Source organism: Penicillium subrubescens, assembly GCF_028828155.1.
Source record: "Penicillium subrubescens strain IBT 31985 chromosome Unknown utg000003l_segment0_segment0, whole genome shotgun sequence".
Classification (NCBI taxonomy): Eukaryota; Fungi; Ascomycota; class Eurotiomycetes; order Eurotiales; family Aspergillaceae; genus Penicillium; species Penicillium subrubescens.
The window spans coordinates 2,133,974-2,161,313 of NW_026643153.1; the positions used below are offsets into that span (position 1 = coordinate 2,133,974).

The window sequence follows — 27,340 nt, forward strand, 5'->3', positions numbered from 1 at the left end:
ACTTCCACGATCCTCGTCCAACAGACTCTGATCGTCCCCCCATTTCTTTGATCCCGCATCCTCGGCAGGCGCCCATCATGGCTGCCAACGAATACTACCATGCGAACATCCCTAATCCACCCAGTTACGATCAAGTAACGGGTGGGCACAGCGGACAAACATCCCATCTCAACACCAATACCCCTGGCTACGGCTTCCAAGGCCACAGTCCCGTGAGCCAGATCAGCCACCACGACGACCCATCCACCCCCTATCACAACCGCGAAAGTCAACATTCACTACAATCGGATAATGGAGCATACCCGACCGCCGGGAGAGTCGCAGGCGGCGACCACTACGCAGAGAATATCCCGCTAAAGGCGCAGACGCAGTTTGGACAGAACCCGGAATGGATGCACCAACAGACACAGTATCCGCCTCCGTCGCCAGGGGCTTTGGAGGACCGGCGACGGAGGGATGATCGGAATAAGAAAGGCTTTTTCCGGAAGAAGCCTGCGTGGGTGACTTGGACCTTGACATTGGCGCAGGTTATCGTGTTTATCGTGGAATTGGTGAAAAATGGTAAGTGCCGAGCATTTCCGGGGTTGATGTCAACCACTCGGAGATCATTGTAGAATCTACGGCCAGGGACAGGCTAACACTCGGATTATAGGCACTTTGACCGGATCGCCAATCGAGACCAAGCCCTCATTCAACCCCATGATCGGTCCATCACCATATATCCAAATCTACATGGGCGCCCGCTATGATCCCTGCATGAAGAACATTCCCGGTGTCCAGAATTCAAGTGTCCCCATCGGTTGGCCTTGTCCCAATTCCACTACCACCACAGGGGACTGTACCCTCTCAGACTTATGTGGATTTGGCGGCGTGCCGAACCCCAAGGTTGGTGGCTCGATCGATGACAAGCCCGCCCCGAACCAGTGGTACCGGTTCATCATCCCCATCTTTCTGCACGGCGGCTTCATCCACATTGGTTTCAATCTGTTGGTGCAACTAACCATGGGCGCGGACATGGAGCGCATGATCGGAATTTGGCGGTACACCCTGACTTATTTCGCCAGCGGGATCTTCGGTTATGTCTTTGGTGGAAACTATGCCTCGCAACTCCAACCAAGTACTGGGTGTTCTGGTGCGCTATTCGGTATCCTCGCCCTCTTCCTACTGGACCTGTTGTACGACTGGCCCCAGCGGGAATCGCCGTGGGTGGAATTGATTATCATGGTTCTCGGGGTAGCCGTTTCATTTGTGCTCGGCCTGCTCCCAGGCCTGGACAATTTCTCCCATATTGGCGGTTTCATTATGGGTCTGGCCATGGGCTTGTCTCTCCTGCGCTCGCCCAATGCCCTGCGCGAGCGGATCGGGCTCACTCGCCAGCCCTACGTCGCCATGAGCGGCGGTGCTGGGGTCGACCCCGCCGACAAGCGGAAAACCTCCTCCGTTATGGACTTTTTCAAGGGCAAGGGCAGCATGGTCTCGTCCACTGGTGGAGAGAGCGGAGCTAAGGGCCCTCTCGGTTTCTTTAAGGGCCGCAAGCCTCTGTGGTGGGCCTGGTGGCTGGTGCGCGCCGGTGCGCTGGTCGCGGTGCTCATTGGATTCATTCTGTTGATTATTGATTTCTACAAATACCCTTCATCGAATTGCTCCTGGTGCTATCGGTTGAGTTGTCTGGTGAGTCAATTCTGCTTTTCTTCATCATTTTGTTTTGGAATGTCTGCTAATCAATCTTCTCTTTAGCCCGTCAACGGCTGGTGCGACCAGGATACCCTGCAGAGTTCCGAGACCACCACCACTAGCAATTAGTGGTCTGCATTTTGCATTGTTTATTGTTTTCTTGTGTTATTCAGCCGCTGACTGCTGGATTTGACTGGAGGCTTCTCTGAAGAATTGGAATATCTGTACATAGAACGCAAAATTGCGTGCAATATACTCCATTCATCTCCATGAACGACTAGTATTGCATCTTGTCCTGTTGAATTTGTTATGTCTCGTATAAATCTCATTCTAGTAAACCATTATCTACGAAATAGCCATGGCGCATCCCTCTATTCTATTATACAACCTCGTGTTACCTTGTATATACGCAGCCTCTTTGGGTCACCCGCTGCGAACTCATCCACACGATCACACAATATGTGTCGTCAAAGTAGACCTTCAACCCCTTTTCTCAATCCTGCCCAAATATCGGCAACCTAGAATCTATCCACCTTTATTTCTTGGTAGAGTCCCACCTCCGCCCTATAAGCCCACGCTAACGAAAATAAAGGCGTGGCGCAGCGCTCAGCGTGGCTGAGTAAGACCCCAGGCAAGGTCCTGGTCGGGACAGGCTTACGCAGCTCCGCAGCAGGCCGCCGCAATCAACGCGATCCGTACCCCAGCAGTTAATTCTCTCTAACCACCCGTCCGCATCACCGCACCATGCGGGCCTGTTATTGACAACATCCTCTCGTCTGAATCGATTCCGAATTCGAATTCGAATTTGAATTTCCTCCATCTTGCATCCGATGAACATCTCCCGCGCGCGATAACCATCTACCATGGCCACCCTGGCCTCGAGCCCCCCGACCTCGCCCTCGTGGCCGAAGCGACGTCCTCGCGCGTGGGCGCTGCGTTGTGAGCGGTTATGTTGTGCTGCGGCGAGTTGTTTCCCACTTGTTTTTGTTTATGGGTTGACGACTTGGGCGGTTTATGTGGAAGTTAGTATTGGGTTTAAGGAGCATCGGAGTAGTTGGATTGGTATGAACATAAACATCACGGAGTGAATGGATGGATTCGGTGTGCTAATCGGTTTGGGTTATAGGTCTTCCGAGCACCTTGCTTGGCGTTATTCTCTATCTCTGCCTGAATGCTAGTTATACCGTTGCCGTGTTTACGGACCCCGGCTCGCCCCTCACAACACGCCGCGGTGGTCGACACGAGTATAGCGCCCTGCCGGTTTCCGAGTACCCCGAGTTCACGTCGTATACCGTTAGTTCGTCTGGTGAATCGCGGTATTGCAAAAAATGTCAATGTCCGAAGCCTGACCGCGCGCACCACTGCTCGACATGTAAGCGGTGCGTGTTGAAGATGGACCACCACTGTCCCTGGTTGGCGACTTGTGTCGGGCTGTACAACTACAAGGCATTCTTGCTATTTTTGATTTATACATCGCTGTTCTGCTGGGTGTGCTTTGCGGTTTCTGCGGTGTGGACGTGGACGGAGGTTTTGAATGATACCCGGTATATGGATACCTTTATGCCAGTCAACGTGGTGCTGCTGGCCATTTTGGGAGGAATTATCGGTCTCGTCTTGACCGGGTTTACGGCGTGGCATATCAGCTTGGCGGTGCGGGGAGTGACGACTATCGAGTGTCTCGAGAAGACGAGATATGTCTCACCGCTGCGCAAGGCACTAGACCGACAACGTAACGAGAACGGCGCAGGAAATGGCCATGCTACGGACCCAAATAACGAAAGCTTGGCTCATCGACTCCAAGGCTATGGCAACCAAATACTAGACGCCCACGCCAATGCGATTCCGGGCGTGACACGCGCCGAAGAAGGCGAAGAACGTCTCTCCCCAGCACCCTACCCCCCTGGTCAAGGACCTAGCCTTGAAAACGTCAACCCTCACAACCCAATGACTCCCGCCCAACAAGCCCTCACTCGATCCTACGCGGAGATGGAGCGCCAACGCGAGCACGACCGATACCAAGAATGGGTCAACGACCAAGACAGCGAGAAAATGCCCAGTGCATTCGACCACGGCTGGCGGCGTAACCTGACCCACCTTTTCGGCGACCGACCTCTCCTTTGGCCTATACCAATCTGTACAACCACCGGTGATGGCTGGCGCTGGGAGCCAAGCCAGAAATTCCTCGAAGCGCGCGAGCGCATCAGAGTCAACCGCGAACAGGAAGCTAGCAATGAGCAGCAGTACTACCGCGACCTTTACTCGCGGAATATGAACAACAGTCATGCCTGGGGTGTAAATAATGAAAACGCATCGCAACAATCACCAAGCTGGATCTCCAACCGCCGGCCACAGGATGCACCCGAACGCCCGCCGACGAGTGTTTCTATGCAAACACTTGCCCCGGCTTCCCCTCGGCCCAGACCCGGAGATAGTGACTTCGAGGATGAGCCTGAGAGCAACGGGTTACTTGACCCTGAAGCCGGGAGAGGTCAGGGTGTGAAACAGGGCGGGCATAATAGAGATACGGATGAATGGCGGGATTGGGATGATTGAAATAGAATCGTCAGGGGTAAGGGCTGTTCATAGGACGCATTCTGGGGAGACATTCTAGCGGCTTTTGCTTTTTTGCATGAATTGGCGTTTTGGTGATGACTGTGACAAATTAAGCGTTTCCATTTGTGGAAGTGGCCAAGTTGGTATTTTCTTGTTGCGTGTGTATTGTGGGGAAAAATGACGTGTCCTCAAATGAGCGAAATGCCTCTTTTATTGTACATTTGATTCTCTTTTCCTTTTCTTTCTTTCTTCTTCTTAATGCGAATGAGTGTCTTTGTTGATTCATTCCCACGTTCTCATTGTATCCTCGGCCACTTGATATCTTGTGGCTGCCTTTGTGCCTGAGTCCGCTATCTTGATGATCTAATCGGCAATCATCACGCTAAAGTCGATCTTATCCTCTTATCCTGTCATCCTCTCCACTTCCACCTCCACCTCCACCTTAACATCCTCAACTTCGACCATATCCTGTTCACAACAAAAAGACTTAAAGCCAAAATGACATCCCCGTCAACCCGCCGCCTCCTCAAAGAATCAACAGACATCCACAAAAACCCCAGTCCCTACTTCACTGCCGCCCCAACCTCCGACAACAACCTGCACGACTGGCACTTCACCCTAACAGGACCCCCCAGTCCAACGCCCTACGCGCACGGCCTCTACCACGGCCGCATAACCTTCCCACCAACATACCCACTCCGGCCCCCTAGTTTCCGCTTCCTCACACCATCGGGCCGGTTCGAGGTAAATCGCGAGATATGCCTGAGTATCTCGGGCCACCACGAGGAAACGTGGCAGCCGGCGTGGGGGGTGCGGACGGCGCTGCTGGCGATTCGGAGCGAGATTTTCGGCGCGGAGAGTCGCGGGCAGGTTGGGGGGATGGAGGGGAGTGAGGCTGTTAGGAGGGAGTTTGCGAGGGAGAGTCGTGGGTGGGTTTGTAGGGAGTGTGGGGGGAGTAATGAGGAGGTTATGAAGGCTTGGTGGGGGGTTTGTAGGGAGAGAGGGGTTGAGGTTGATGTTGAGGGGTGTGAGGGTTTTGCGAAGGAGGAGAAGATGGAAGAGGAAGAGGAGGAGGGTGGGAAGAAGGAGGATGATGGTGATGGGCAAAGCGGGACTGCTCCTGTTGATGAGTCTGCGTCTACGCCAGCTCCTCAGGTCTCAACTTCGACCGTGTCTTCAGAGCCCCCAGCCCCGGTGTCTTCAGGGTCATCATCGACTCCGACAGTCGTCCCTTCAGCACCATCAACTCAGTCCAATATCCGCCCTCGCCCAACACCAACATCTCCTGCTCCTGCAGTTGCACCTCCTACTATGGCCACGAGAACTGCAGCTGCTACCCCATCCGAGCCCGCAAACAGTCCCTGGCTGGACCGCGCTATTATCGGCATCGTCTTTGCCTTGATTATCCTAATCACAAAGCGTGTTGTCAATGTTGACGACCTGTAAGTTACACACTTGCCACCGGGCCTGATCAACCATCTACAAAGAAAGCTGGTCTTGCTTTGTATATACCAGTTTAGACCACAACATGTACTGGTACTTGAGACACGGGCCCTGATTATTGTTTTGTCTTATTCCCAACCGCGCTAGATACCATACAACAAAATTGAGCGTTCATGTATATCTTACAAATTCAATTAATTGAATATTATCATCTTATCTGTAGTCATACATACAATCATGCGAACAGCCAATATCCTCCTCAAGTAGAAGCCATCGGCTCCTCAACGTGCGAAACTGGCTCAGCAACTAATTCAGCAACCAAATCAGCAACAGCCTTAGGATCCGGCACAACCGTACCAGACTCCTCCTCCGTAAGAACCATCCACCACCACTGGCGAACCATCCATCCGTTCTTCTCATCACGACTCTGTCGATCCACCACACCGACCTCCTTCAACCAATTCAGTAGCAACTCGATCTCCCACGCGCCCATCGCAGGCTTGATCATACCCGAAATGCGTTCCGGGCTGAGACCCTGCCGCATGGAAACGCAGCCTAGAACCGAGGCAATAGCCATCTCCCACAGTTGCGGGATCAGGAACCCATGGATATCGAACCAGAGGGGCAATTTGGGAGGGAGGTTGGGGTCGTTGGATGGGGGTGGTAGTGGTGCGGGCAAAGTAGCCTGGGTCTGGATAGGGTTGCCGTAGGCGTATGTAGCTGATGGGCGGACTTCGACGGCGAAGCGTAGGAGGTTCTTGTCCATTTGTCGGGTAAGGTAGCCGCCTTCAGTGAGACCCCATCTGTTACGTGGCTGGCCACGGGGGTGGAGGGTGAGTTGGCCATGGTTGAAGAGGTTGATTAGAGCGAGAATGTCGCCGTCTTCAGCATGGTAATGCACATCGAAAGATCCCGTGCTTTGTAGCTGAGGGTCCAGGATTGCTGTCTTGAAGTATGCAGCCCGTTTCAGGATCGGGCAGTCAATGAGGCGCTTGCGGCTAAGGGCGGCCAGGAGATGATCAGTGAGATCGTAGTTGCGGCCTGGTACAACACGACCCTTATTGCCCATGCTAATGACCCGATCGGTGAGGAGCGATTGCACAGCTGAGTTGATGAGCTGAGTACCGAATGGTTTGAGAGCTTCCTCGGCCCTAGGCGGGTCGTAGGTCGAATCTGATGCGGCGACGTTGGCACGAACCCAAGTCTTGACGACGTCGAGACGAGCAAGCTCGTTCTTGCGTGGTCCTTGGACTGGGCGGTCTTGGCCGGCGCCAACTTGCACTGCGAATGGAACATGGGCCATCAAACCGCGCTTGTAGTTGAGGGTAATGCCCGAGGTGACAGTGTACAGTTCATCGGCGGCTGGAACAGTCTCAGGTCGAAGCTCGAAGATGCTATCAAACTCCTCCCGAGTTGCAGGTAACACTGGAGCCTTTTCAGATGTCGAGAACTCGAGTTCAATATTTGCCCATTCAACGACAGCCGGCCAGTTGTATTGGTCCAGCTGATCATAGTCAATGGGGGGAACCTTCTGCTGAGCGTATGCTTCGAGATATTGCTCTTGGAAGTCACGTTGCATGCCGGCAATCTGCAATCGGCTCTTGGCCAGGATGTTCTTGGCATGCTCCTGGATAAAAGCTGGATCTTGCTTGGGGAATGCGGCAGACACAAGGTCCCAGTCGATGCTCCGGGCCTCCGAACCGCCTGCCAACACTCTGACGGCGACGATGGCAACCATGATCTTCCGATACAGGATCTGGACAAGCGGTGGAAGAGCAACTCGGCGGCGCGTTCGTTGTATTCTGACATCATCCGGCTGTACACCATGTCGATTAGGAATAGATGTATCCACCCCGTCAATACGACGACGTGCGGGACCAGGAGCAATTTTGTGGAACGGTTGGTATTCTGGAGGCATCGCAATAGGAGCAGCCTCTGGGGGAGGGCGAGGTCGAATCTCGCGCAACGGCCCTGTGTACACTGCGCCCCGGGTTGTCATCGTACTTCTCCGCTGGGGGGCTGGCCTAGCTGGCTGCTCGGTATCGAACCGAATCACACCTGCAATGGGTACATTTTCAAACTCGTCACTAACGGTTTGTTCAATGTATGTGTCGGTCCCGTGATGAGCCTCGTCGAAAATCTCCTCATGTTCGAGTTCCCACCGGAGAATCCTTTCCGCCTTTGAGTGGAAAGTCTTAACTCGGCCAGTTTGGGTAATATTCGGAGCAGATGCAAGCTTAGCAAGCTCGCGAACAGAGCTCTCCGCATCACCGCCACCAGGCTTCTTCATTATGCGTGGTTTCCTCGCCAAGCCGAATGTACCAAACGTGCCAGAGCTCGAGTGGAAGGCTTGTTTTGGGTGCATCAGCATGGCATGCGGGCTGATGGCAGACATTGGTTTGACGATCTCACCCTTGGTCCTTCTGACGGGCTTGCCAACGCCTGGTCGAGAAATCAATGTCCGATGGGCACCGATCAGAGAGACTTGACCTGGTTGACGAGGTCCACGAGGACCAATCTTCATGAGTCGCTTGTTGCCAGTAGCAGAAGTATCGCTGCCAATACCAAGCTGATCTTCCAGCCTCTTCAACAAGTCTTTTTGAACCCGACGTTCGGTTCTTTGCTCCTCTGCAATGACAGTGGCAGGTTTTTGTTGCAACTGGACAGTAGCACCTGACACCATGGGCAGGGCAAGTTTGGGTACGCCAGTTTGGCCAGTGTGCCTAACAAGCTCGGGATCAAGCTCAATATTCGGTGAGTATGAAAGACGCTGATCAGTCGCAGCCAGGAGCTTGCGTTGCATCTCCTTGACGAAGGGTTCTTCTGGTGAAATTTCAGGCTTGGTCAGAATGGTCTTGGTGACCATTGCGCCTTTCGGACCTTTGCCACAGAATGTCAGTTGTCGAAGTTTGCCGGCGTCAACCAGGTTTCTGATCGCCGTCTTGACTGTACGGTTATCGGGCCGCTCTTTCTGCTTCCGCTTAAGCCACACGGTTGCAAATGGGAACCAGATCTCCGGAACAGAGGGATATGCGCCACCAGCCTTTTCAATAATCTCCATAATGATGTTTCTCCGAAGAAGACTAATGGAGCCACCCCGGTCCGCCGAGCCATGAACCAGCTGTGGGGTCTCGCCCGGTGCATCTGCGGGGGTCGGAGGAATCGCTTTGGAGAGCCAGTTTCTCGAGAAAGGCCGAGGTCCTCTCCGCTTGGGACCAGAGGCTCGCTTAGCAGGGCTGGCAGGGCTTGCAGTAGCCTTTAAACTTTCTGCTTGGGTAATCTCACGCGAGACGGGTTGAGCAGGAGATGCGATGCGTCGTCGTTTAGGCGTAGACACTTCAGCTTCATCGTCGCTCAGTGGGTGTACCGTCGGGCTCTTCTGACGAGTAACAGCCGGGGCAGATTCAACTTCATGGGGTATCTGAACAGTCTCCTCTGGAGCTGGACTTTCTGGGGCTTCTGCAAGCACTTCGTCGGCGTCCTCTCGAGGCTCTTCAAGATGAGCTTGTTTCCGGGGTCGCCTCATGGTACGCTGGGGCTCTTCAAGGGCAGTGAGCGCCGGAGTCTGCGAATCAGTGTGATCCAAATCATCCTGGGCCCGCTTTCGCCTGGTTGAAGTTCTCGTGGTGGTCTGCACATTACTCGCGGGTCGGAAGGTCGTGAATCCTTCGGCGCCAGGTGCAATGGGCACCGAGATAGGCACACCGTTTCCGAGAGCGCCAACTTCGGCCGAGGTTTCCTGTTCTTCAATAGCCGCATCACCCTTGTCACCATTTGGTTTGGGGAACCAAGAGAAGGATGCCAATCGCGCTGATCTGAAGACTGCAATTCGGCTTCTTGCGGGACGACCTTGTTTCCTACCCGCTGGTCGCCTCTTGCCTTGAGGTGTGACATAGACGCCAGGGTTGGGGCATTCATTGACAAGCACGTTGTACTCTGTCCAAGTTTCATCCATGCCTAGCGCTTCAAATATTTCTTTTTCCGAAAGACCCTCCAGCTTCGCGCGTTTGTGACCGGCCCTTGGCGTCTGACGAGAAGGTTGTCCCCATGTTAGGTGATCTGGAACCGCATGCGGGATATTATCCAGTTCCATCGCATCAGGGTCATCGGGATCTGGAATTCCGGGGGAGCTCCTCTCCATTTTCGACAAATTTGACTGTTTTTGAGAGCCTTTGTACCGCGGCCCCCTAGGACGGCCGCCATGACGGCGAGCACTAATCGGCGATGGTATGACCGTCCCAGTGACAGCCGATCTACCCATATCAACCACTACAATTCATTAGTAAATAGCCCACTGCCAAGTCTGAAATAATTTTGGAAACGTACTGAAATGACCATTTGCAAGCTTGACCGGCATGGGATCACTGCTTGACAGAAGGTAGGTGGGTGGCTTGCAGACTGCGAGCGCCTCGAATAAGCTCGCATTGCCATTCTTCAACAGATCTTTCACAGCACTTGATTCATGGAAGCCGTATTTGTCACGCTGTACAGTAACATCCACTGCGGGAAGAACGCACTTGGCCGCCTTGGCCTTTTGTGGTGGGAACTCCACGGCCTCCCACGATGTCTTGCCACTCTCCACCATCTTTGCAAAATTTTTCACCGAGTAATGTACGTAGAAGAAAGTTGTTTTCTCGATTGCTGTATCCCGAACAATGCCAAGGTGTCGGAGGTGAGGTGGCTGGGAAAGTTGCCAACAATCAGTAAGACGATGCAGCGCACTTTCGGAAGGTCGACGGTAGATACTGCCAAAGCAGATGCGATTGATTTCCTAAGTAGAAAGAGACGTTAGACAAAATTTCCGGGTCGGGCTTAAGCTGGGGGATCGTACATGATTGGTGATTCCAGCGGTGCCAGAATTATTCACAATGTCGAAAATCTGGTTTGCCACGGAGCGATCTGGAGTCCATGATGGCACGGTGCGTCCGGCTTCGAGGACAGGCTTGTCCTTTGCCATTTCAAGGGCACCTTCATCTGCACCAGCAGGCTCGTTCCCCGCAGTATCATCGATATCATCGTCGTCATCCGCCTGATCATCTACAGTCCGGTTCAACTCGCCACTAACGGCATTGAACTTGGCAAGATCGGTCTCGGTGGGCTCGCGAACAAGCATCACACAGGGATGAATCTTATCGTATTGTGATTTTGCTCTGACTCGCTTCAAGACTCCAATCCTTTCGAATTTGCGAAGCGCACGCGACAGGATTCTCCAGCGCCAGCGATCTTCAAATCCTAGCCGCCTCTTGAGATCATTCCGCGAAATGATGCCGAATTCTTTCAGAATGCCGAACAATTTGGCATTGAACGCGTCAAAGTTGATAATGGGACGTTCGGAGATACCTCCAGAGGGGCCTTCAACAGCTGTCTCCACGGCAGTAGCGGGTTTCACGAATCGTCGAAAAGTAACGAGACTGGTGCGAGCTGATCTGACTTGGATGGGGCGTTTTTCGACATAGCCCTTGTGAGCTAGAGCATCTGTTCGTTTGGGAACGGAGCGCTTGTCTTGGTTACTGATTCTCACCAAGTCGGTTTGGGCGATACCCGCGGACTTGCGCGAAGCAATGATAGAAAGTAGCATGAATTCGCTAGCCGGGACTTTTGTTTCATCAGGCTCATGCCCAGTGAGAGCGTACCACATCCGCTCTTTCGAAACGAAGATGCGAATCGACGATGGGGTGGGTGGTACTTCATCTTGATCTCCATCTGCGTCAGGGTCCTGGTGGCTGCCTGCTTCTTCAAGTTCACGATTTTTTTGTTCTGCCTCGTCCAGACTGAGGCGCCGCCATTCATCATCCGGTCTGACAGACACCTCTGGTTGGCGCATGAGCCATGACCAGACCTTGGCTTTAAAGCGGCGATCTACAGTCTGGCTTCGCTGGCTTGTTTCTTGATGTGCATTTTGGTAGAAATCCTCGATTGCTTCAAGAATTCCAGACAAGGTCGCGCCTAGATGCAGGTCAGCTCAGTGTCCAGTTCACTTTGTGTGTGCAGCTGTCACCAAAAACAATAGCAGAAGAGATAAGACACAAGGGATCAAGGGAGTAGGAACAGCTCAGCACGAGTTCAGATATACATTATTGAGAAACATGCACGTTCCGCAGGCGCATATGAGGCACAGCTGTATACATCGTGCCGAGTAAAGTGGGTCTGAGGGCAGGTTTCGAGCTATACTCACCTTGACTACCACAAAGGGCGACCTCGTTCAGCAGAAAGTCGATTAGCTCTTGCAAGCTGGGAGCCATGGTGGTACCATAACTTTTTGGGAGGAAATAATGATAGAACTAGGGGGGACTGGGAAAGGAAGAGGAAAAGGGTTGAAGAGGGATGAAAATTTCGGGAGCGAAAAGTGTGATTCGAACGCGGGTCGATGGAATTCGGCGGATTGCCTGCCTTTTCATCACGTGATCAGACGAGGACGGCTGTTGCTGCCTGTATACTGAGGCAGCAAGATACACGTCAACAAACATCAACGTTACGCCTAACTAAATATCAAACATCTCACTATTTAAGCAACATGTGGGACAAACTAAATCTTCGATAACTCACAGTGAACAGCATGATTTACAAAATGGATCAATCAGCCAGGTGCCAGCTTCCTACAATATAAATTTTCACGGACATGTCACGTATGGATCAGATTATTGGCTCATACTCCAAACGTCTTGTGTACCAAACAAATTAACATCTGGAACACGGAAAACATTATCCATCACAGCGAAGTCCTGCGTAGCAGAATCATAGCTACAAATTTGAGCTGCTGGGAGGCTCTTGCTGCTGAATTTCCACCATATTGCCATCAGGATCCTCAACCATCACCAAGTACTCTAATCCAATCAAACCCTGCGCCTTGATCAAGGCCTGTTTCGCAACGATGTGCGCCCCCGCGTACTCGCCTATCCCAAAGGCGTTCTGCAGCGGGCCAGTCATCTCCGTGACAGGTTTACCAAACTCCTTCAGGATTTTAACACCGTTCTTTTGCAGATATGTTTGTGCCTTAGCTATATCAGGAACAATAAGCCCGACATGGCTGAACGTATTGGTCCGCTTGGTCGATGCCACGAGATGATCATCTGAAACGTTGAATTGGACGAGCTCGAGAAGTCCGTACAAATTGTTCTTGTCGCGGGAAAGCTCGGAGCCGCTCTGGAAGCCAGTGCCGTTGCGACCACCCTGAGCGTAGCCCATGTACGTCACGGTATATTCGGGTGTGACATGGGCGTCGAAGAGAAGTCGCATACCAAGTATGTTGCCGTAAAAATATTTCATGGCCTCGAGATTGGTCGTGAGAAGGCCGAAGTGGTTAATTGCGTATCCCAGAGTTGCTGCGGGAGCAGGACCATCGTTTCCAACGACTATAGGGTTGTTGGGGTCTCCCGAGTCTGATCGAGGAGAGCATGCATGGGTACACGAGGCAAGAAGGAGTGCCAAGCACCTTGGAATAAGTGATTGGCAATACATGGAGATAATATATGCGAAGAGATTGTGTATGGTTTGCGGGAGTGTGAGTAGTATTTAGTCCAGTTCCTGGGAGTTCTTGCCTGCTTTTATAAGTTCTGGGAATACTAAATGTCAGTGCATTCTTCTGCCCACCCCGACAAGGCATACTTCTGCTTACCATATTTTACCATGGATGCTCTGATGCTCCTCGCATGTTGGTTTAAACTTGGCAGTCCACCCATATCGAGGCTAGTGTATACCTGGATGCTGGAGGTGCGGCTTCATAGAAACTCATTATCCAATCAGGAGATGCGATTCGTCAGGCAATCACTTTAATTTGGCCCCCATACTACCAGCTGAACGCTTTTTTCGCTGCGTAACACCCAAAAAAGCTAGTCTTGCGCGACATGCAGATAAAACTAAAACTGCTCCTCCAGAGAAGTCAGTAATCCGAAACTTGATGCGTCTTATATCTTGGCTTCTCCACTCTGAGGCAATGCTTCACAAACTTTCTCACTTTCCGAACGTGACATGTTACTTGTTAGTAGCATTGGGGGGCGGTGTGCTGGCCAAGACAAGGGAAAGAAAGCATTGACGCCTCGTGTGATAGACAGTAAGTCTACTACTACTGGCAATCAGTCCGGAGTAAGACCACAAGATCATAGAACAGCGAAGCAGCTTTCGTTGAATGGCACGCCTCAACAACGGGTGTGGGGTGATTTCATTGGCATTACCAAGTGGCCTATGATTCGATTGAGGAGAATACCAAAAGGAGGGATTGCTTGATGTGGGAGCATAGAGCTCCATGCTTTTAAGTAGAAGCAGTAGGCGCCTTCGTGACTCTTATTATCGGCAGGGTCGCCTAGCGTTATGACTCCCTTAAGAAGGAAAATATAGTATGGTCGGCCAGGCGCAGTAGCCCCTCCCTATGTCGGCCATATATTTTGCTATCAACTTGCAGCATATATGATCGCGATTAGTTCTTGCACTAGTGTTTAATTGAGTTATCCTCGATGCCTTTCTAAGCGGCTTACGGAGTATTTGCAGCCTCCGAAGCCATCCGAATTCGTGAATCGGCCATACAGGAATCTTCCACAAAGACCGACTCACGGCGATTCAAAACGCCGACTCCCGATCGGGAACCCCGGCAGACCAGGGTGCGACCGGCAGTCAGGATCCAAATTTGGGTCGAAATACGGGGATACGGAGTGTAGGCAATCAATTATTGCACGAATGTATAGGGCGTTCCAGCAAGAATTTCTAAGAAAAAGAGCTATAGCATAGAATCCGAGTAGTTAGCAGTAGTGTAGAGGGGGAATCAGATATCAAACCTTTAGCCCAAGGACCTTCGGGGTCTTCTTCATCTGTTGCCAGACTACGGAGTACTTATGCAAAGTTATGAACAGAGGTAAAGTTGGGCTGGACCCAGGGATCGGGATGGATATGATCGGCGGCCACCTGAGACGAATCCCGATTTCCATTCGCGATGCCATCTCCTGTTTTTGGTGCAGATGAGACAATGAAATAAAATGAAATATATGTAGTGGCAGAGACAGTTCGTGAATTAGTTACTCCGGCGGGCGTGTTGACAAATCGACCGTCATATCTCTGTCATGGTCTCGATCTGCAACTAGTGCATGATATTCGTGGGCTGATGGGGTTCTATCGTTTGTTTTCGGAGGCAGTCCAATCCGCGAGCGCCGAACTGATACGGCCGGGTGGCCAGTCGTACTCCGTAGTGGCGAGTAGAAAACGCCTCTGGGCGGGCGTGCTTGGCACACGGAGGTCGAAAGAAAAATTGAACGTCAGCCGAGACTGGAGGATATTAATATGACGGGGGGAACCCTGCCTGGCGGACGCAGGTTTCTGGACATATTTTGTTCGGAGTGCTTTGAAACATACCCTTTTGTATAGTTGAGCAGTGTGGATACTTGATTATACTCATTTTTGCTGGTAAGTACGGAGTATTTTAAGTGCATGTTTGGATGACATCACCCGACCACCTTACGTCAGGTACTTCACTCCTCCGCCAAATTTACGTGGCCGCGGAAGTACCCACGGGTTTCACGCTCTACTCCGTCGTTTCCGGGTCCGGCGCAAAACTGAAAACTCGCTTTTTAGACGAACCTTTATCCTACGGTCGATTTTTGTCTTCCCTGTCGACCATTCGTTCGAAAGAACTCTCCTACTCAAACGAACCCACCATGTTCTAACCTTACAACACCTTCCCACCCTAACGAGCGCTCCGTCAATAAACAAACCGGCCGTTGTGCTATCCATCTCCGACTCCTGAACCACCTCTCCCCAGCTTTGCGCGATCCGCCACCATCGCCACGCAGATGGAGGAAGGAACCATCTCCGGATTGCCCTCCGAACTACCACCTCTCCCCTACTCGTTGCATACTCGGAAGAAGGCTATCGCGATCTTTTGGACAATCTTCGTCATTGATACGTTGGGTCAGCCGGTGATCTTGTACTGGACATTATGGTACTGCACCGATCTTTCGCATAATTTGGGTATGTTGGATGATGTTGGGCAGCTTGAACCTGAGGTTAGGTTATTTCACGCGGTCAATCTCTAATACAGTGCGGCAGTCTTTTCCATCGTCACCGCTTGTTTGGGCGGTGTCTCCGTCTTTGAATACTTCTACCGATTGTACCACTTACGTCGCAAGAGTTCGCGCGCCCGGCCATTGAATGCTAAGGCATCATGGGTAGGTATTCTGTTTTGAGGTTAGGCAAATTGGCGATAGAAGTGCGCTAACAATTTGCCCAGCTGGACTTCTTCCACATCAACTTTACCATTGTCTGGCTCATTCTGGCCGTTGAGCTTATCGTGTAAGTTGGAGCTGATGCGCTCAAGTGCAATTGCAAACAGACTAACCAAAGTATAGTGGAACCGTACCTACCGAACCATATGGTTAGCTCCCAAACGCCTCGCACTTCCTTGCTCGCAATCATAACTGACATTTTCTAGTGCGCCTTGTCGCTATGGTTCTCCCGACCGTCATGTTCTATTTCGGCTTCGTCCACCTTACCCTCGATGTCCTCCGCATGATGGGTTACAAAGCACCCTTCCGAATCTCCTCCACCCCGAAAGGTTCCGTTATGCCGACTGCACTATACGCGCTGATTGAGGATGTGGTGGCTGTTGATGGAGGTGGAGGTCAAATGTATCGATATGCGCTCCGGACCCGATACCTATCAAGTCCATACTTCCGAAAGATGCTGTTTGAAATGAATTGCTTCTGGAGCGGCGGATCTATCATCTTCGCCGCAGTCTTTACCGCAATTATCTTCACCGTGTCGGAGCCCGTTGCATTCACAGTAAGTGTTGAGATGATTGGTTAGCTGCTAGAGCACTCGACTAACACGACATACAGCTGGGCTGGACTTTGCCATTTGCTTGGGCAGGTGTATGGACATTGATCACCATCCCCTGGGTTCAAAGCGACCTACGTCGTGAAAAACAAGCTTGGGCCGAGAATCGCGGACAGGGCGGCATTCGTTACGTTGACGACATTGCCGCGCCTACTGCACGCACCCGCTTCGCTTCAGTCCAAGAAGCTCTACCCAACCTCCTCCCTTGGGTTCGAGAGAAACAGGCCCTTCCGTCCGCGCCGTTCGCCGAGGGTGCCGTAGGAACTGGCCATAAAGCTGAAAGTGTGCCAGATAGCACCCCGGCCGTCTCGGAGGGCAACTCACCTGGCCCTGCAAGTACCACACTCGACGCGGGAGACGAGACAACTCGCCACTCCAAAGAGATACATGATGGCGCTGCACCGGAGCCGGTCAGCACTTCAGCTGTGGACGAAAAGAACTGATTTCGACCACGTTTTGTACCATTTTTCATGACTTTACGATACCGATTTTTGACCTGGTTGACGCGTGCATAACCATTTTTGAGTTGAAAGAGCTTTTTGCACTCTGGATTACATACGAAAACGAAGATGAAGATATCTTGGGTACTTGGGCGAGCGTCACAGATGGGTGATTTGGCATTGCGGCATGGTTTTCGGTTCATCTCAATTAGTCGGCTCGGCAGTTCTTTGCTGTGAATAGATACCCTGAACTTCAAGTAAAATATGGTGATTCTCATTAGTATTCCTGTGCAAGACTTATATAACAGAAAAGAACCCCTATGATTGAGTGTATTTGGTAATGCAAATTGGAGGGACCACTGTTGCAGTGCTTCGTGTCAATCCTTCTAGGCGTGGTTCGAATCGCTTCGAAAACCTGCCTAATTCCACCTGTCCGCCCGAGTCCCACCCGGAAGAAACGCCAGTATATCACCATTCTCCTTATGATACAGTCGCAAATACAAGAAAATCGAAGGACACTCCACTCTCGCCCGAAGTTCAATCCACCAAATACAGCGACTTACTTTGCGATACCATAGATAAAGCAACAATAGCGCGACAGGATCCCTTCCCCGAAGCAAGTCCTCAAAAGGGCCCTCGATACTCCTCATAAACAGTTGAACGTGGCCCGTTGCGACATCGCTATCCGGGAGCTCCATGATTTGTGATACCGTGTGTGCAGCATGGAAATAAGCATTCGTTTCCGCCGTAGATGAGTCGTGGAGGTTACACACAGCCGCCAAGGCCGTTGGTATTCCATCTATACCTCCTTCTGGTAAAGGGGAATTCATATGAGCAAAAGCCGCAGCCATGACGCTGAAAAGGCTATCCGATCGTAGCGGGTTGACCATGTCCCATAGTGACATTTTGCCCTTGCCCATGCGTATCCAGTCCAAGTCTGAGGAGCCGGTGGCCCTAAGAGGCCAGGATTGTTCTGGTGTATCTGCGTCTGGGGATGAAAAGGTTAAGATAACCAGTGCTGCTGCGGTACCCCATATTGGATCTTTGTCGCTGGTTTCAATTGGTTCTCGCAGTCGTTTATTTAGGAGGGATGTGCTTTGGGACCAGTGGTAGCATTCTTCTAGAGTGCGATGGCTGTCTATGGAGCCGTTTAGATGGCGATCATATGTGAGTGCGACGGCTAGAGAGGCGTGCATTAAGAATGGGTACTGTAAAAAACATGTAAGCCGAGGTCAGGTCCATGAGGCTAAATCTGCTGTCTCCCGTCTGATGAGAGAGAAATTCTTTTGATAACTTACGTGGAAGGCTAGTTCCAGAAGCTTGCGATTAACTTGTATCATATTAGGGTCATCCGGAGTAACCAGACTTCGTCCAAGATACCGTGTGATAAAATCCTGACATTTTGCGTTCAATTGATAGGTTGTTGATGCATCAGCTGTCCAGACAGCATTTGTGAGAGAAGGCTGAAGCTTTGCTTTTCCTCGAGTCACCAATGGCCGTCCTGCATTCGCGGCGACGGGCTGGAGGTCCGGTATATTAGACGTGAAGTTGCATAATACCCCGAACGAACTACATCTCCTGCAATTTGGCTTGCTTTCGTCGCACTTGGCAGGTCAAGCAAACCCAGTCAGCAACAAGTACTGGATTATTGAGAGGCTAGAGCCACTCACCTTGAGTTTTCGAAGCTTGCAATTCCGGCAGCCAAACCTCGACCTTCGCCGGGTTCTGGCCTGCTGAACCTCTGTTGGACAGGTCAGAGCCATTTCTGATTCAATTATCCGATGCCTTGCATGTGCTGGTCGTGAGGGATATCTTCCCGGGCGCAATGGGAGTTCAGTTCTGGAGAGATCTGAAAGGTGGACCACTAAGTACTCCGTCGCCCCCATAAGCTAACTCACTTTCGGATGCTCCACTTTCCACGCTAACTGCTCCTCGGGAGCACGAGCCTCTGATTGGCTACGGGTTTTACTCTGTATAGATCTCGTTGGAAAATCGCGTCACTACCAATGAATCAAACTTGCAATGAAAGTTCAAGGTATAAAAGGAAGTATATCCCTTGATCTTCCATGGGAAAAAAGCCTATCGTGAATAAGATCTGAACCACAAAACTTGAACTTGAATACCGACTCAGTCTACCTCAAGAGCAACCCAGAATGACCACCCATCTCGCTGCCATCTCCCTCGCAAAAGGCGAACCCTTCAAGCTCCAACCCCGGCCCACGCCAAAGCCAGGCCCAGGCGAGCTCCTCATCGAGGTCAAATCCGTCGCCCTCAACCCGGCAGACTGTCACATGCGTGATCAAGGCCTCTTCATACCCAGCTACCCGACGATCATCGGCTTCGATTTCTCGGGGCTAGTCCTCGACGTCGGCGAAAACGTCCCTGTCGATGAAGGCATGGGTCCAATTTTCCAACCAGGCATCACCCGTGTCGCCGCATACTCTGCCTCCGTTTGGAAGTCCTGCGATCCTGACTATGGGGTCTTTCAGGAGCGATGTCTCGTCCCCTGGCAGCAAGCTATGCCTCTTTCAAATGAGGGTATCTCGTGGAATCAGGCAGCAACTTTGCCTGTCGCCATCCAGGTCCCCCTCAGTGCGTGGGATATGATGGGGATTTCACGTATTGGAGAAGCAACTGCCTCTTCATCTTGCGCATTTGTCACCGATACCAACGGAGAGACTCAGGATCATCAAAGCCAGAAGAGAGAAGCCCTCCTGATCTGGGGTGCTTCCTCTAGCGTGGGCACAATGGGTGTGCAAACTGCCCGACTGCTATGCGATGATCCCAATTCTTCTTTCGCCGCCGTGTACGCCACGGCTGGTGCTGCGAATCAGAAGTATGTAGCCACCCTAGGCGCGGATTGTGTCTTCGATTACAAGGATCCGAGTGTTGTGGATTCGATTGTTTCGGCGGCGCGAAAGGACGGCCTGGTGATTCGGTACTGCTTCCTTGCCATGGGTCAGCTGGCATTGTGTCAGGCTGTGCTTAAGGCTTTCCTCGGTGATGGCCAAGGGGTGGAAGAAAGAAATGCAAAGATTGGGTCTGCCCCGATCATCCCTCCAGACGTGGAGGACGTGGATGGGGTGGAAACCATCTTTGTGATGCCATCCTGGGAGGAAGGGGAGAGATTGGCCCAGTTTCAGTACTGGTTAGGGACGTGGGGGAGGGAGAACCTCACCAACGGGACTATCAGGCCAAGTCCAGAGCCGAGGGTCGTGGGAAAGGGTTTGGGGGCTATTAATGGCGGGTTGGATGTGCTGTTTCAGGGAGTGAGTTGTGCGAAGTTAGTCGTTGAGGTTTCGGAGTGAAAGGCTGGCATGAGCAATATTGGCGTAGATTTTAGATCAGAGGGTGTGTTGTCGACTTCGCAGGGCATGATATACTCAATCATGCAGTCTTCTCAGTCTAGCCATCTAATTTTCTGTAAATCTGAGATTCGAAAGGTTATGATCATCTTCCAGGTTAAACGATCCCCCCCCTCCGATGGCCTAGTTGGTAGCCACCATAAATTGGTGAACCATTGGTTTGGCTTGGAGGAGTGGGCAAACAAAAGAAGAAAGTACTGGGCCAGTGTTGACGCTTCAAGCTCCACGGACCGCCGGGCACACCCCGAGGTGAGAACATTTTTTTCGAGTTTTTTTGTAACATTATTTTCCTAGTGAAGAAACATATCTTATAGCTTTGTATTTTACGAATTCTTATTCTTTAATAGTCTTTTTAATGGTATTAGGGGGTGAAATGGGGGAGTGTATACTATACGGCATCGACTTGGCATTTGGTGATGTTCTTCAGTGTCCGTGGATGGCAATGCACTAACAGGGCGAAGTATATAGGGAACTAGAAGGTATCGGGTTTGATTCATGGCAGGAGAAGTTCGGTTTCTTTCAAATCATGACAGGCGGGCTTTCTTCTTTCTAAACTATCGGCAATCAAGAGCCAGAAAGGGCAGTTCATACTCTCCTTTTCGTTTTTGAACAGCTACCGTGGTGACGGAGTTCAGGGACTAAATTTGAAAAGGGAATCACTAAATGATGGCATTTATGGCCGGTAGCATTGATTCTTGGATGTTTCTGTGCTATCACTCAAGTGCTAACACAATTCAATACAAATAAAATCATTTTCAACAAAACTCCACTATATTTCCGACCGAACTCATTCTCTGTCAATGAGCTTGGGCTCAAACCCTTCTTGCCTGCAACTTTGTCAACTATATTCAACCATGATGCCCGTGAAGACCACCTACTCAGGCAGGAGATAACGCAAGTTTAGCCACTGCGATAGCAATAACCGTTACTGCAGTAGTCGGTGCCAGGAGCACAGCATTGTCTCGTACAACAATAATCGTACTGGCAGCAAAAGCCATCACAAAGCCAAGGATAGTTAGACGGGCAAGAAACGTCTCGCTCTGCCAACTTTGGGCTCTCCAGTCCGGAGGGGATGAGCTCCGGCAGCTTCGTAGCAAGCTTGAGGGGCATTGGTTCGGCGAGAGCGCCGGCGAGAACGGAAGAGCAGAGGAGGAAGACGGTAGTGACCTTCATGTTGGCTGGATGAGAGGTAATTTAGTTGAATAAGGAATCCGCACCGTTGACTGTTAGCGATTGCATCCTTTATAGATGATTCCCATCGCGAGGCACCTCGAGTTCGCGGTATCAATCCATTTTGATCTGGAGATCATCCATTGGATACGAAGAGTTTGTGTTAAAGTTTCCAATGAGGCTCGGGATCGATCAATAAAGGCAGAGGCTAAAGTTGATCGACGGTCGATCACTACCAGTTTGTGGAGATGTGCCAACAATCTTTCGCATCATGAACATGCGACTCTGTAGCTCGCATTAAACTTGAGGGGTTCGACGAAAAAGGAAAGTAACCATGGGGACAGAGATTTTGGATTCTTCGCAGGCCGGGCAAGATGTTAAACTTCAGCGTCTTCGGTACTATCTCTGGCAGAGAAGTTGCTCTTTCCCAGTCATCCGATTATAGATCGGGGTCATTGAGCAACTTCGGTGCTATCACGAGACTTCATTCCCAGCAGCAAGGTCTTTTGAGTTGTTGCTACAGTAGTATGTAGATCTGCGATGATTGCGGTTGGGCGCTCTGCAGAACTCAGTCTTGAGGAGCCGTCAGAATCGATGATAGGTCCGATTGAGTGCAAACCTCGTATTGAAACGCAAGGTTTCGGGTCTTCCCCGCGCCACGTAGATCCCTTGAAAGCGGCGTTTGTAATCGAAGACATGCGGCATACGGAAAAAGGGGGTTCGTTGCCAGTTGGTATGCGCCTTGGCCAGTTAAACAATAAAGTGCGGTCGAAGCGAAGATGTATTTTGCCTGGGTTGATGAGCCTCTAGCTCTCAGGTTGGAATATGCGACAAGGTAAGCAACAATATAGCGACCGAACCTAGTTCCGTAAAATTTTCAAAGACATATCGTCGAGTTGACGGTCAGTGTTAAAATAGTATAGTTTACACAACAACGTATTCTCAGAATTACGGGGTTAGATAGGTTCAGGTTCCATGCTGAACTGAACTGGCCTTGGATCGAGCAGTAGATTGTAGGCAGGTCTTGGTTTCCGAAAGAGTATAGCTCGTAGACATAAAAGGCCTCAAAGATTCAACAAACCATCCAAGGCAGACTACAGCACACTTATCAAGTGTCCGTTAGATAATGCCTGGCATCTCGCCAAGCAAAAGATATCGATAGTCCTCGAAGGGGCTTTGTTCACCAATTTTCTCTCGTGTTAGTTAGCTGTCTGGTGATTGAGCTTGCTTCTTGGAGATATGTAGATAAGTGAAAGCGGTTCAAGGCGTTCCTAATCATTTGCGTGCGACTCGACAACACATCTAAACTGATGGACAGTAGTGATTCATCTCCAGCTTATTTTTCTATGATCTTTATTTTTTTTTTCATTGCACGCTTGTATCGGTCGGCCTCCGTCATAGCAAGATATCAGATTGCTGGACAAAGCGTGAGTTTCGAAAAAGCAAGTCGGTGTTACTACCGCTAGGACCTTCCAAGTTGTATCAGCAAAGAGCATGGATCAGAGATATAAGAGTCAATCTTGTTGGTCATTCGGAATCGGGATTCCAGATGGTGTGTAACCCTAGTCGATCGCTGATACGAGCTCTATAACAGCGGTCGCATACAGTTGTCTAGATTGTGCGCAGAGCCTGAATTGAAGTGGGCATGTATCGTTGGCGGGCTATCAATGCAGAGAACATACTCCGTACTCGTTGAGAGATGCATGGTTCGATTGAGAAAAGCTGAGTGTACTATCAGGTATACGAGATCAAGGGGAATTCCGGAGTCAGCAGGACAAGTGTATTCCGATCTTGCCCGGTCGCCAAGAATGGGAGGTCCAAGAGGGAAAGAAGAAAACAACGACAAGCATGGAAAATTAACCCAAAGAAGCAGCTCGGGAGAGTTCAAACAAAAAATAGCAGTATGCGTCAGAGGGTCTGAGGCCTGAGCTTAGTGAGCTCTGACTCTTCTTGAGCCACCAACGCATAAGGCTGAAAAAAGCAGCACCCACGAGGACCGCGCCACACCACAAACGGCTTACCGAGGCGTTATGCCAAGGGCTTGGGAGTGCAAGTGTAAGATGGGCGAGACCGATGATCCTGCTAATTGGAATAGTACACAATTGCAGTTTGAAGGATAGTGAGGATATACTAGACCAAAGAGGGCACACTATTATTCATAGAAAGGAAGAGAATACGAAGTCAATTCCGTCAAATATAGCAGCCTAGTCAAAAAACAGCCAAAAAAACCCTGCAAAACCCACGAACCACATTGAAAGATGCCAAGACTCGGGAAGAGGCTCCACAGTGAAAAAAATATCAGCGATCACACAACCAAACGGGGCTCCCCTAACGAGTGTCCACTTTGTCCACATTTTCCACGCTTTCCATCGTCACCATAGCTTTGGCGGAGTCTAGACGACTCGAATCGGAAAAGTTGACTGGGTCGGTGGCAAGTTGACTTTTTCAGACCGCCCTAATAGGGTCAAGAATATCGCTCACACAATTCTTGTTTTTACTACGACTCCCACACCCCCTATAACTCCCCAGCCATATAACTCAGCCATGTCGACATTCCTCCAGTCAAATGCTTCATTCGTGCCATGCGCCTGCGCTGACCTCTAACACCGGCTGTCTTGCGCGACTGTGTCTGCGTCTCGCCGACTTCTGAACTGCCCCATCCCCCCAGTTCAATTGTCTCCAATTTGATTCGCCCCGGATCTCTCTTCTCCTGCTCTCTTCCCCATCCACCTCCCCCAGCTTCCACCTTCTCGTCTCAGCATCAAAAAGCTGTTCCCTGCTCCCCCCGAAACTAGCTGCAAGCTTATCACGGCCCTTCCCGACCCGCCAAAGCTGTTTCATATTCGCAAACCGGGGAAGTCGGGTCGTCCTTCACCGCAACGATAACGCGACTTCTCGACTCCATATCTCTCTTATATTTTCCCCAAATCCCGGCCTCATTGGACCTTCTCAGCCAGTCCTTTCCTCGGACCACGGCCCGTGCCTGCTGCAGTCGCCAATCGACTTTCTTTGTGCTTCCCCAAAAAGCACATCCTTCCAGGGACCTTCACTGAGCTTCTGTGAAAGCCGAAGGATTCCCTCTTTCCAAATCCCTATTCAAAAACTCGATTTCGACTGATTGATCTCGATTACTTGTCACCATGGACGTCCACTTATAGCATCTGTCTCGTCCCCTCGATTCATTCTGCATTCCAGCGCTTTTGTCCACAATACCCCCTCGGACTTCTTCCATATCTATTACTTTTGGGCAGTCTATTGAGACTCTTTCCCACAGCTTCGTCCGCCTTCCTCTTTCTTGAAAATTATCGCCATCTCCAATCATGGCCCCCAACCTCTTCCTCTGCCTGCGCACCCTCTGTTGCCCGTCCTACTGGTTCCAGAAGGGCGAACGCATCGATGGCAATGTGAACCGCGAACAGCACTGGGAAAGCCCCGTCCCGGGAACATACAAGTTCCTCCCAGGTCGGGGCTGGCATCTCGTCCGCCGTGACGGATGCGACTACGATGAAAAAGTCCCGGCTGCTTTGGTGTACTGCCGCATCCTCCACCGCTACATGTTCGAAACCGAGCTCAAAGATCGCTGCCGCTGGTTCTCGGCTCCGCTGCACAAGGGTGGTCAACCCGAGCAGCTCCGTTTCTTCCAACTCGACGACGGCGTCCACTGGGTCGCTGGCTGGGATGCCCAGGGTCGATTCATTCCTGGTCCCTACCCCAAGTGGTATATTGATGAGGATGGAGAGACCATGCGTCGTGGCGCCTCTCCTCCCACGAGTGCCAATGTGTCCCGATGCAGCAGTGTCATCGCTGGCAAGTTCGACTGAACGTTCGAGCAACAACTATTATGTACTATCTGAAAGGGGCATGGTTCCCGACGCTTACCTGTTAGCGCTTTCCTTGTTTTTCCTTATGGCTTCGGGAAGCGTTCAAGCGTGTCAATGTTTTCGGTTTAAGATAAAAGTGTTTTGCTATTTTAACGGTCTTGCTATTTTAACGGTCTGAGTTATGTTCTCTTTGGGTCAGTCTAATGATGGTTCACGTTTATCACGGTCGTCATAGAAATTATTAGATTAGACTTTGCTTTTATTGATCACTTCAAGTGATCTGCAATCATGGACGGGGAGGCCAGGCCTTCGATCGATCCCATTCCATACGGAGGGGCGCATATTCCATAGACTTGACGTGATGATGAATTATGAATTAAACAAGTGGGAAAATATACCTCGCTTCGGTTATCAACTTAATTTCCTTGAAAGTTTTCCCTGTACAATCCATCTACTCACATCAGTCCCGGTCAGCTCTATGCATAATCTATCCTGCACCGTATCTCGACACGCCTGCAGATATGCAACCCAATGGGCGCATCTAGGCCCTAGAAAGCTATAGCTTTATCTTAGGTTCCAGACTGCTTAATCTCAAAATCGGAATATCCCTATGGCACTATCTGCATACGGAAATCATGCACATGTACATTATATCTCCGTACACCCAATCCAATTCTTATCACATCACACCTCACCAGACCTACCGTCCCCATCACAGCTTCGCCCCCGGCGAATTCAGCAACTTCTCCAATCCCTCCCTCACCTGCTTCACCATTCCCCCCTTCCCAACGCGCATAGTCTCCCTCAAAACAAAAACATGAGTATAACTCCCCACCATCTTCACATCCTCCTCCCCCTTCCGAAAAACCCCAATCTCCCAGGTAACGCTCGATGAGCCTAACTTGGCAACGCGCAGCCCCACCTCCAGTATATCCGGGAAAGCGACCGAGGCGAAGAAGTCGCAGTGTGTGGAGACGATTAGACCAATTTGGTCGTCGCCGATGTTGAGGGTGGATTCTTGCCCAGTGGAGGAGGAGGGGATGCTGGGTGTGGGTGTGGGGTTATTGACGCTGAAGGGGTTTCGACCACAGTGCTCGATTAGATAGGCGTTGGCGATTGTGTCGAAGAGGGCCGTGTAGACGGTATTGTTTAGGTGGGCGTACATGTCGTTGTCGAACCTAGTTGTGTATCGTATCATATTAGCTGGATTTGAACTCGTGATAATAATTATCGGGTGGGGGATTGTTGAAGAGGGCGGCGGTTACCATCTTGTCTGGTGGACTTGGTGGTAGCCATAGTCGCTGCGCTTGCGGCTCTTCTTGGCCTGGATGTCTGAAGCTGCCATGGTTGTATGGGTGGATATTGGGGTTTATTGGATAAATTGATTGAATGTTCAACTCTTGATACCGTCCAGCGGTTTCGAAAGGAAGAATGACTGCTGGGGTAATTGTTCTCCATGCGACAGCATCTCCGCAGCCTCGGGGAAACTGGGCCGAGGTCGGGTGGAGATTAGGTAAGCGGGTGATCAGCGCGGCATTCATCTGAATTTCAACATTTAATATCTGTGCCCTCCATGATATTGCGGCCCACCCACCGCTTCCGCTTATGGGTGCGCCCTAAATCCCCGTCACCCCTAAATCCCCGTCACATTTTTACCATTCGATTTCAACTCCCTTTCCCAACCACCCAATATGCCTAAATACTCCAATTTTGACGAGGATCGCCTGCAGAAGGCCTGTAAAGCCGTTCTACACCAAAAAAAGCCGAATATCGCTAAAACTGCGCGTGAATTTAGCGTGTCTCGAACTACCCTTGCCGATCGCGTCAAGAAGGCCCGATCGCCCTTTTCTACCACTGAATCGCGCAAGAATGCGCTTACATCACATCAGGAGAAGGCTTTGACTGCTTGGATAGTCAAAATGTGCGATTGGAACCTACCGCCTACTGCAAAGCTTATAGAAGCGTGGGCAAATCAGGCCCTTACGCGCGCTGATGCGGGTCGGCAGCCGGTTGGCAAGAATTGGGCATACTACTTTATATCACGCCTTCCAAAGCA

At 51.0% G+C, this 27,340-nt stretch overlaps 11 protein-coding genes across 11 annotated transcripts; 6 read left to right on the top strand and 5 right to left on the bottom strand.

The window, feature by feature from the left end:
• Window positions 1–77: 77 nt before the first annotated feature.
• Window positions 78–1,803, top strand: N7473_004802 (rhomboid family membrane protein; the record flags this gene model as incomplete). Its single annotated transcript, XM_057150742.1, has 3 exons — window positions 78–561; window positions 653–1,671; window positions 1,738–1,803. The coding sequence occupies 3 exons, from the start codon at window positions 78–80 to the stop codon at window positions 1,801–1,803; spliced, it is 1,569 nt and encodes a 522-aa protein (XP_057010852.1).
• A 552-nt stretch (window positions 1,804–2,355) lies between these two features.
• Window positions 2,356–4,487, top strand: N7473_004803 (Zinc finger DHHC-type palmitoyltransferase). The gene is made up of 2 exons (XM_057150743.1): window positions 2,356–2,736; window positions 2,801–4,487. The coding sequence occupies exons 1-2, from the start codon at window positions 2,538–2,540 to the stop codon at window positions 4,225–4,227; spliced, it is 1,626 nt and encodes a 541-aa protein (XP_057010853.1). The 5' UTR covers window positions 2,356–2,537; the 3' UTR covers window positions 4,228–4,487.
• A 238-nt stretch (window positions 4,488–4,725) lies between these two features.
• Window positions 4,726–5,673, top strand: N7473_004804 (ubiquitin-conjugating enzyme E2; the record flags this gene model as incomplete). Its single annotated transcript, XM_057150744.1, has 1 exon — window positions 4,726–5,673. The coding sequence occupies one exon, from the start codon at window positions 4,726–4,728 to the stop codon at window positions 5,671–5,673; it is 948 nt and encodes a 315-aa protein (XP_057010854.1).
• A 256-nt stretch (window positions 5,674–5,929) lies between these two features.
• On the bottom strand, window positions 5,930–11,912 carry N7473_004805 (uncharacterized protein; the record flags this gene model as incomplete). Its single annotated transcript, XM_057150745.1, has 4 exons — window positions 5,930–9,939; window positions 9,997–10,441; window positions 10,502–11,616; window positions 11,846–11,912. 4 exons carry the CDS (start codon window positions 11,910–11,912, stop codon window positions 5,930–5,932), a joined length of 5,637 nt encoding a protein of 1,878 aa, XP_057010855.1.
• Window positions 11,913–12,411: 499 nt separating this feature from the next.
• On the bottom strand, window positions 12,412–13,128 carry N7473_004806 (VOC family protein; the record flags this gene model as incomplete). Its single annotated transcript, XM_057150746.1, has 1 exon — window positions 12,412–13,128. One exon carries the CDS (start codon window positions 13,126–13,128, stop codon window positions 12,412–12,414), a length of 717 nt encoding a protein of 238 aa, XP_057010856.1.
• A 2,123-nt stretch (window positions 13,129–15,251) lies between these two features.
• Window positions 15,252–17,196, top strand: N7473_004807 (uncharacterized protein). Its single transcript, XM_057150747.1, has 6 exons — window positions 15,252–15,624; window positions 15,703–15,821; window positions 15,884–15,945; window positions 16,002–16,027; window positions 16,085–16,434; window positions 16,491–17,196. The coding sequence occupies exons 1-6, from the start codon at window positions 15,447–15,449 to the stop codon at window positions 16,929–16,931; spliced, it is 1,176 nt and encodes a 391-aa protein (XP_057010857.1). The 5' UTR covers window positions 15,252–15,446; the 3' UTR covers window positions 16,932–17,196.
• A 31-nt stretch (window positions 17,197–17,227) lies between these two features.
• Window positions 17,228–18,746, bottom strand: N7473_004808 (Zn(II)2Cys6 transcription factor domain-containing protein). Its single transcript, XM_057150748.1, has 3 exons — window positions 18,599–18,746; window positions 18,227–18,532; window positions 17,228–18,136 (listed from the first exon to the last, which is right to left on the bottom strand). The coding sequence occupies exons 1-3, from the start codon at window positions 18,689–18,691 to the stop codon at window positions 17,348–17,350; spliced, it is 1,188 nt and encodes a 395-aa protein (XP_057010858.1). The 5' UTR covers window positions 18,692–18,746; the 3' UTR covers window positions 17,228–17,347.
• Window positions 18,747–19,081: 335 nt separating this feature from the next.
• N7473_004809 (zinc-binding alcohol dehydrogenase family protein) lies at window positions 19,082–20,236 on the top strand (the record flags this gene model as incomplete). The annotated part of the gene is made up of 1 exon (XM_057150749.1): window positions 19,082–20,236. One exon carries the CDS (start codon window positions 19,082–19,084, stop codon window positions 20,234–20,236), a length of 1,155 nt encoding a protein of 384 aa, XP_057010859.1.
• A 957-nt stretch (window positions 20,237–21,193) lies between these two features.
• N7473_004810 (uncharacterized protein) lies at window positions 21,194–21,466 on the bottom strand (the record flags this gene model as incomplete). The annotated part of the gene is made up of 1 exon (XM_057150750.1): window positions 21,194–21,466. One exon carries the CDS (start codon window positions 21,464–21,466, stop codon window positions 21,194–21,196), a length of 273 nt encoding a protein of 90 aa, XP_057010860.1.
• Window positions 21,467–24,783: 3,317 nt separating this feature from the next.
• Window positions 24,784–25,284, top strand: N7473_004811 (uncharacterized protein; the record flags this gene model as incomplete). The annotated part of the gene is made up of 1 exon (XM_057150751.1): window positions 24,784–25,284. One exon carries the CDS (start codon window positions 24,784–24,786, stop codon window positions 25,282–25,284), a length of 501 nt encoding a protein of 166 aa, XP_057010861.1.
• A 448-nt stretch (window positions 25,285–25,732) lies between these two features.
• N7473_004812 (acyl-CoA thioesterase) lies at window positions 25,733–26,724 on the bottom strand. The gene is made up of 2 exons (XM_057150752.1): window positions 26,550–26,724; window positions 25,733–26,462 (listed from the first exon to the last, which is right to left on the bottom strand). The coding sequence occupies exons 1-2, from the start codon at window positions 26,627–26,629 to the stop codon at window positions 25,997–25,999; spliced, it is 546 nt and encodes a 181-aa protein (XP_057010862.1). The 5' UTR covers window positions 26,630–26,724; the 3' UTR covers window positions 25,733–25,996.
• Window positions 26,725–27,340: the final 616 nt, after the last annotated feature.